Raw genomic sequence first — 7,692 nt, 5'->3', positions numbered from 1 at the left:
ATGGCAAGACACAAGATCCTAACCTTTACTGTGATGTATTTCTTCCAGGCTTGGACTTTGGGTGTGGACTCCAAGATGGTAAGATACTATAATATTTTGAGAGAGAGAGAGAAATATTTGCACATAATGACATTTGAAATGTCTTTATTCTTTTGGAACTTCTGTGAGTGTAATGTTTACTGTTAATTTGTATTGTTTATTTAACTTTTTGTTTATTATCTACTTCACTTGCTTTGGCAATGTTAACATATGTTTCCCATGCCAATAAAGCCCTTAAAGTGAAAATGAAATTGAATTGAGAGAGAGAGAGAGAGAGAGAGAGAGAGAGAGAGAGAGAGAGAGAGAGAGAGAGAGAGAGAGAGAGAGAGAGAGAGAGAGAGAGAGAGAGAGAGAGAGAGAGAGAGAGAGAGAGAGAGAGAGAGAGAGAGAGAGAGAGAGAGAGAGAGAGAGAGAGGTGTTAGAGTATTTTCTTTTTGTATTACATTTTTGTAATATATAATTATTTGTTTATTTTATCTATTTGATATATTTATATATATATATATATATGTGTGTGTGTACAGTACCAGTCAAAAGTTTGGACACACCTACGCATTCAAGAGTTTCTTATATTTACTATTTTCTATATTGTAGAATAATAGTGAAGACATCAAAACTATGAAATAACACGTATGGAATCATGTAGTAAACATAAAAGTGTTAAACAAATCAAAATGTATTGGCCACCCTTTGCCTTGATGACAGCTTTGCAAATGATTTGCTCTGCATATAGTTTATCAGTCTGACATTGAATAAACAAGTCATAACTAAGGAGTTTCCTTGTTGGTTTTATTATTAAATGAAAATGTAAATGAATGATAGAGTGAGGCTTGATGGCTTCAAATGATTGGTTACTCTTTAATTTCACGCAGCTTCTTTGGTTACATTCATAGTGCAAATTACAGGTGGGGGTTTGCTCAGCAACAAGAGTGAGACATGAGCTCCTTTAAATGAAACAAAGTCCAACTGTGGGGTGGGTCTCTAAATATTTATAATTTGACTGACAGCAAGATACATCAATCTTACCAGAGAAAGCATTTGAATAAAACAGCACAGTAAGAGCTCTTTCACTGACAGATTGACCAGGTGAATCCAGGTGAAAGCTATGGTCTAATATACTGTAGATGTCACATCAATCAGTGTAGTTGAAGAGGAGGAGACAGGTTAAAGAAGGATTTTTAAGCCATGAGATTCTTTAAAGTACCTCTTTGCGCTAGGTGGGATGCAAGCGACATCCGGTGCGAAATTCAAAATACAAAATTTGCAATATTAAACATTCATGAACATACACAGGTCCTACATTATTTAAAAGCGTAACTTCTTGTTAATCCAGTCGCTTTGTCAGATTTCAAAAAGGTTTTACGGAGAAAGCATACCATGTGATCATCTGAGGACAGCGCCCTGTGTACAAAAGTATTACAAACATTCCCCAAACAAGCAGAGGCGTCACGAAAGTCAGAAATAGTGATAAAATAAATCACTTACCTGTGAAGATCTTACTGGTTGGTAGGTGATCAAATACTTATGTCATGCAATAAAATGCAAATGATTTACGTTAATCATACAATGTGATTTTCTGGATTTTTGTTTTAGATTCCGTCTCTCACAGTTGAAGTGTACCTATGATAAAAATTACAGACCTCTACATGCTTTGTAAGTAGGAAAACCTGCAAAATCGGCAGTGTATCAAATACTTGTTCTCCCCACTGTATGTATAATTATGGATGTATAATAAGCTATAATGGGCAGTCATTTTGGACCGGGAACACAGAATTAATTAACATGAAACGAACACAACAATGCATTCCAGATGACTATCTCATGAAGCTGGTTGAGAGAATGCCAAAATAGTGTATAAAGCTGTAATCAAGGCAAAGTGTGGCAAGTTTGAAAAATCTCAAATCTCAAATATATTTTCATTTGTTTAACACTTTTTTGTTTACTACATGATTCCATATGTGCTATTTCATAGTTTGGATGTCTTCACTACAATTCTACAATGTAGAAAATAGTACAAATACAGAAAAAACCTTGAATGAGTAGGTGTGTTCAAACATTTGACTGGTATTGTGTATAGTATTATAGCTACTAGTTTTATTGTGTAACTGTTTTTTTCATAATTGTGTGTATCACTTTGCTTTGGCAACATTTGCCTCATAATTCACGCCATTAAAGCATATTGAATTTGAATTAATTAATTTTAGAATGAGAGCAGAAAGAGAATGATAATTAAAATTAATTTAAATATTTACAAAATATTCCTCTGTTTTTACACTCATTGCCTGTTTTTCCCCTCCATTTTCTTTGAAGGTTCATCTCCGTCAGCCTGGTCTCAGTTCCTCCATAACCTTAGACATGGTCCCTAACTCTGTTGACGACATGTATAAAGGATGCATAAAAGAAATGGGCAAAAAGGTGAAGGAATATCTTCCAAATGAAACCAATACAGGAGGGATCTTCGAACAAGCCTGGACGAAAGCAAAAACATGTGCCTCAAATAAGTACAAATCAGTCAACAATAAACTACACAAACTTAGTTACAATCACATTAGAGCTATCTGTGCTTACACAGGAGGTCAAACTAAGATATACCCAGTGTTCAACCAAGCTGTCCGGACCAGTAGATATGAGTACACAACCTCCTTCCAGTTCCACTCCCTGCATTTCCTGCTGACTGACGCCATTCGCATCCTGAAACTAAAACAAAATACCTGTCACACCACATACCGGAGAACCAACATGGAGTTTTCAGGTGAAGTGAACAAGGAAATCAGATTCGGCCTCTTTGCCTCCAGTTCTTTCCTAAAGAACTTGACACATTTTGGAGAGAAGTCTTGCTTTGAGATAAAGACATGTTTTGGCGCTGACCTGAAGTCCTACCCCAATCTGGGGAATTATGAAAAGGAGGTGTTGATTCCACCGTATGAAGTGTTCAGAGTTACTGCTGTGCTGAAGAAAGAAAATGATAAAAACCTTTGGTGCGATGTTGTGTACAAACTAAAGAGTATCAAAACACTGAGTAACCTGAATTGCAAAATTTTTAACAAGACAACAATGAATTAAGAAAATCTGTGTTGATCTTGAGTCATTGTCCCTAAAGACGATTTAAAACTAACAGCTATGCTGCTTATCTTTCTAAAAGTAAATGAAGCCAAACAACGTGTCTTCAGTGTCTAATGCTTTTATTGTAATAAGTTAGTTGGTTTATTGGTGGATGTTACATAAAGACCTCATCCTGACTACCAGAAATAGTGATTATTAAGATGTTTGTATTATAGTGTTTCAGACTCCATAGTAGACTTTAATGCACTTATATACCTTCTGCAGCTTGTGGCAAAATGAATAAAGAAAATCATTGAGCTTGACAGCAGTATGTCTCGTCCTTTTAGTTATCACTTTCACTGTACTACATTTAGACAAACTGAAGATACAACATTACATGGGCCACTGATTAAGATGTAATATAACATGACACACGTTGAATTGTCCAATAAAGTGACACAGGAAACTACCGACTGGTGGGGGGATATTTACTGTCCTGTCTTGCTTTGTGCAGCAAAATTAAACAATATGTTACAACAAATGATAAAATATCCAAGACATTTTGTCTCCAATAAGAGGGAAATCAGAAAGGACAATAAGAACTGGGTCGAGACCAAGCGAGAAATAAGTCTACAAGTGGTACCTGGCAATACACTTACTTCAATTAAGTGAATTCTGGACATCTCTTCACAAAGCGTCCCGCCCTGATTGGCCCAAAGGCATGTCACCCATCACCAGCTGATTCTCATTGCAGGTGGGGCCCGCCTCTGCCGTCCTTGATTGGCTTAGAATTTTACACTAGGGGCCTCAAGGTTTGCCTTAGTTCTGTTTTCCTTATTCCGTGATAGTTGATTAATTGATTGGTTGATTGATCAACTGATTGATCAATCAATTGATTAGTGGTATATTGGCTATTGGTTCCTGAATAGAGGGGAAAGATGATCATGAGAATTAAGGGTCTTTCGGTACTAATACGCAAGCAAGCACACACGAACACATACCCTTTCTCAGTATCAGCAGTGGTGTTTCTGTTGCTAGTCATGTTCACACACAGCTCAGTATGAATGAAGTATGAACAAACAATTCTCAAAAGCTATATGGTGTTTCCTGCCTGTGTGGGGGTGTGTGTGTGTGTGTGTGTGTCTGTTTTTGTGTGACAGGTACTCTATATAAGTATAATTTCTCAGAAGCACTGAGGAGAGACTGTGACTGCCTTGTTGACAGATACAGCATCTTAAAGACGCCTGAATTTCATGCAAAGGTATGTTCTATTCCATACGTGTCTCAGACAGGGTTTACATTGCTTCTCATAGTGCAAATGTCTAAAAATGAGCACACTAACTCCAAGTGAAGAAGAGGAACGTTTGTTTGTATCCTTTTACACCATAGATGGACAACCCTCCTCCTTTAGATCTACTGGTTTGAATCCTTTTACAGCAGAGGTGGACAAACCTCCTCTTGGAGAACTACTGTTTGTATCTTTTTACAGCAGAGGTGGACAAACCTCCTATTGGAGAACTACTGTTTGTATCTTTTTACACCAGAGGTGGACTAACCTCCTCCTGGAGAACTACTGTTGGTATCTTTTTACATCGGAGGTGGACAACCGTCCTCTTGGACGGTGTATGCAGGCCTTTGTTGTGTATGCAGGCTTTTGCAGGCTTTTGTTGTGTATGCAGGCTTTTGCAGGCTTTTGTTGTGTATGCAGGCTTTTGCAGGCTTTTGTTGTGTATGCAGGCTTTTGCAGGCTTTTGTTGTGTATGCAGGCTTTTGCAGGCTTTTGTTGTGTATGCAGGCTTTTGCAGGCTTTTGTTGTGTATGCAGGCTTTTGCAGGCTTTTGTTGTGTATGCAGGCTTTTGCAGGCTTTTGTTGTGTATGCAGGCTTTTGCAGGCTTTTGTTGTGTATGCAGGCTTTTGCAGGCTTTTGTTGTGTATGCAGGCTTTTGTTGTGTATGCAGGCTTTTGTTGTGTATGCAGGCTTTTGTTGTGTATGCAGTCTTTTGTTGTGTATGCAGGCTTTTGTTGTGTATGCAGGCTTTTGTTGTGTATGCAGGCTTTTGTTGTGTATGCAGGCTTTTGTTGTGTATGCAGGCTTTTGTTGTGTATGCAGGCTTTTGTTGTGTATGCAGGCTTTTGTTGTGTATGCAGGCTTTTGTTGTGTATGCAGGCTTTGTTGTGTATGCAGGCTTTGTTGTGTATGCAGGCTTTTGTTGTGTATGCAGGCTTTGTTGTGTATGCAGGCTTTTGCAGGCTTTTGTTGTGTATGCAGGCTTTTGTTGTGTATGCAGGCTTTTGTTGTGTATGCAGGCTTTTGTTGTGTATGCAGGCTTTTGTTGTGTATGCAGGCTTTTGTTGTGTATGCAGGCTTTTGTTGTGTATGCAGGCTTTTGTTGTGTATGCAGGCTTTGTTGTGTATGCAGGCTTTTGTTGTGTATGCAGGCTTTTGTTGTGTATGCAGGCTTTGTTGTGTATGCAGGCTTTTGTTGTGTATGCAGGCTTTTGCAGGCTTTTGTTGTGTATGCAGGCATTTGCAGGCTTTTGTTGTGTATGCAGGCTTTTGTTGTGTATGCAGGCTTTTGTTGTGTATGCAGGCTTTTGTTGTGTATGCAGGCTTTTGTTGTGTATGCAGGCTTTTGTTGTGTATGCAGGCTTTTGCAGGCTTTTGTTGTATATGCAGGCTTTTGTTGTGTATGCAGGCTTTTGCAGGCTTTGTTGTGTATGCAGGCTTTTGCAGGCTTTGTTGTGTATGCAGGCTTTTGTTGTGTATGCAGGCTTTTGTTGTGTATGCAGGCTTTTGTTGTGTATGCAGGCTTTTGTTGTGTATTTAGGCTTTTGCAGGCTTTGTTGTGTATGCAGGCTTTTGTTGTGTATGCAGGCTTTTGTTGTGTATGCAGGCTTTTGTTGTGTATGCAGGCTTTTGTTGTGTATGCAGGCTTTTGCAGGCTTTGTTGTGTTTGCAGGCTTTGTTGTGTATGCAGGCTTTTGTTGTGTATGCAGGCTTTTGTTGTGTATGCAGGCTTTTGTTGTGTATGCAGGCTTTTGTTGTGTATGCAGGCTTTTGCAGGCTTTTGTTGTGTATGCAGGCTTTTGTTGTGTATGCAGGCTTTTGTTGTGTATGTGTAACGGATGTGAAACGGCTAGCTTAGTTAGCGGTGCGCGCTAAATAGCATTTCAATCAGTGACGTCACTTGCTCTGAGACCTTGAAGTAGTAGTTCCCCTTGCTCTGCAAGGACCACGGCTTTTGTGGAGCGATGGGTAACGATGCTTCGTGGGTGACTGTTGTTGATGTGTGCAGAGGTTCCCTGGTTCGAGCCCAGGTATGGGCGAGGGGACGGTCTAAAGTTATACTGTTACATATGCAGGCTTTTGTTGTGTATGCAGGCTTTTGTTGTGTATGCAGGCTTTTGTTGTGTATGCAGGCTTTTGTTGTGTATGCAGGCTTTTGTTGTGTATGCAGGCTTTTGCAGGCTTTTGTTGTGTATGCAGGCTTTTGTTGTGTATGGAGGCTTTTGCAGGCTTATGCAGGCTTTTGTTGTGTATACTGTGTATGCATGCTTTTGTTCCAGCCCTGCTCCAACACGCAATTTATATTTTAACCTAGAACCGAGCCCTGGGAGACGGCAGTAGTGAGAGTACGTGGTGCTGACACAGATCCTCTCCATTCCACCAGGTTGGAGCAGTTCAAAAGTGTGCAGAGACTTAGACGACCAGCCCTGAGAGGGTGGAGAGGAGGATCTGATGGTCCACAGTGTCAAAAGGAGTCACTCAGCCACAGAGCAGGAGGGGAGGAAAAGGGACAGTGTAAATCATAGGATACGGAAATGGAGGAGTTTAGGGTCAAAGGGGCAGAATCAGGAGACATGCGGTAGATGTATTTTGCAGAAGGGAGATATGATAGAAGAGGAGAGGAGACAGTAGTGAGAGTGAGACAGAGAGATACAAAAATTACCTTTATTTAACTAGGCAAGTCAGTTAAGAACAAATTCTTAATTTCAATGACAGCCTAGGAACATTCTGCCTTGTACAGGGGCAGAATGACAGATTTGTACCTTGTCAGCTCGGGGATATGAACTTACAACCTTTTGGTTACTAGTCTAATGCTCTAACCACTAGGCTAGGCTGCCGCCCCAAATGAAGATTGCGACAGTGCATGACCATCTGGTTGGGGTTAGGGATGGAGGAAAGGGAGACAGAAAAGGAAAAAAAGTAGTGATCAGAGACCTGGAGGGGGTTTCAGTTAGATTAGTAGGCAAAGGGGGCGGAGCTAGCATGTTGGAGTGAACGGTTGTGTGTGAGGCTCATGCAACACTTTTGCGAAATATTCTAACTTAACCTAGTTTACTGCACTTTTTACAACAAACGTTTCTTTCTAATACAATATTGTAACTTTCTATGTGAAAATGCCGAGTAATAAGCGACCAAAGGACAGTAAATCCACATCGGAGGCCTACTCCCCACCAAACAACGAGACAGACATGGCGGAAGGCACAGGTAACAACGTGACACTTACAGAACTTACCTGGGCTTTGGAAGAACTACGTGTTGGGACAGTAAATCCACATCGGAGGCCTACTCCCCACCAAACAACGAGACAGACATGGCGGAAGGC

General features: G+C 40.1%; 1 protein-coding gene across 1 annotated transcript; it reads left to right on the top strand.

Annotated features, from left to right (window-relative positions):
• LOC139396859 (T-cell ecto-ADP-ribosyltransferase 1-like) lies at positions 1–3,102 on the top strand. Its single transcript, XM_071143774.1, has 2 exons — positions 1–78; positions 2,350–3,102. Exons 1-2 carry the CDS (start codon positions 1–3, stop codon positions 3,100–3,102), a joined length of 831 nt encoding a protein of 276 aa, XP_070999875.1.
• Positions 3,103–7,692: the final 4,590 nt, after the last annotated feature.

This window comes from Oncorhynchus clarkii, unplaced genomic scaffold, assembly GCF_045791955.1.
Source record: "Oncorhynchus clarkii lewisi isolate Uvic-CL-2024 unplaced genomic scaffold, UVic_Ocla_1.0 unplaced_contig_5618_pilon_pilon, whole genome shotgun sequence".
Lineage (NCBI taxonomy): Eukaryota > Metazoa > Chordata > Actinopteri > Salmoniformes > Salmonidae > Oncorhynchus > Oncorhynchus clarkii.
This window is presented reverse-complemented; position numbering and strand designations above follow the sequence as displayed.

Bases quoted from the DNA above. Each gene is read 5' to 3' on its own strand.
- LOC139396859 (XM_071143774.1), top strand. From the start codon at position 1: ATGGCAAGACACAAGATCCTAACCTTTACTGTGATGTATTTCTTCCAG. The intron at 79-2,349 runs GTAAGATACTAT...TTTTCTTTGAAG, and splicing joins TGGGTGTGGACTCCAAGATG to GTTCATCTCCGTCAGCCTGG.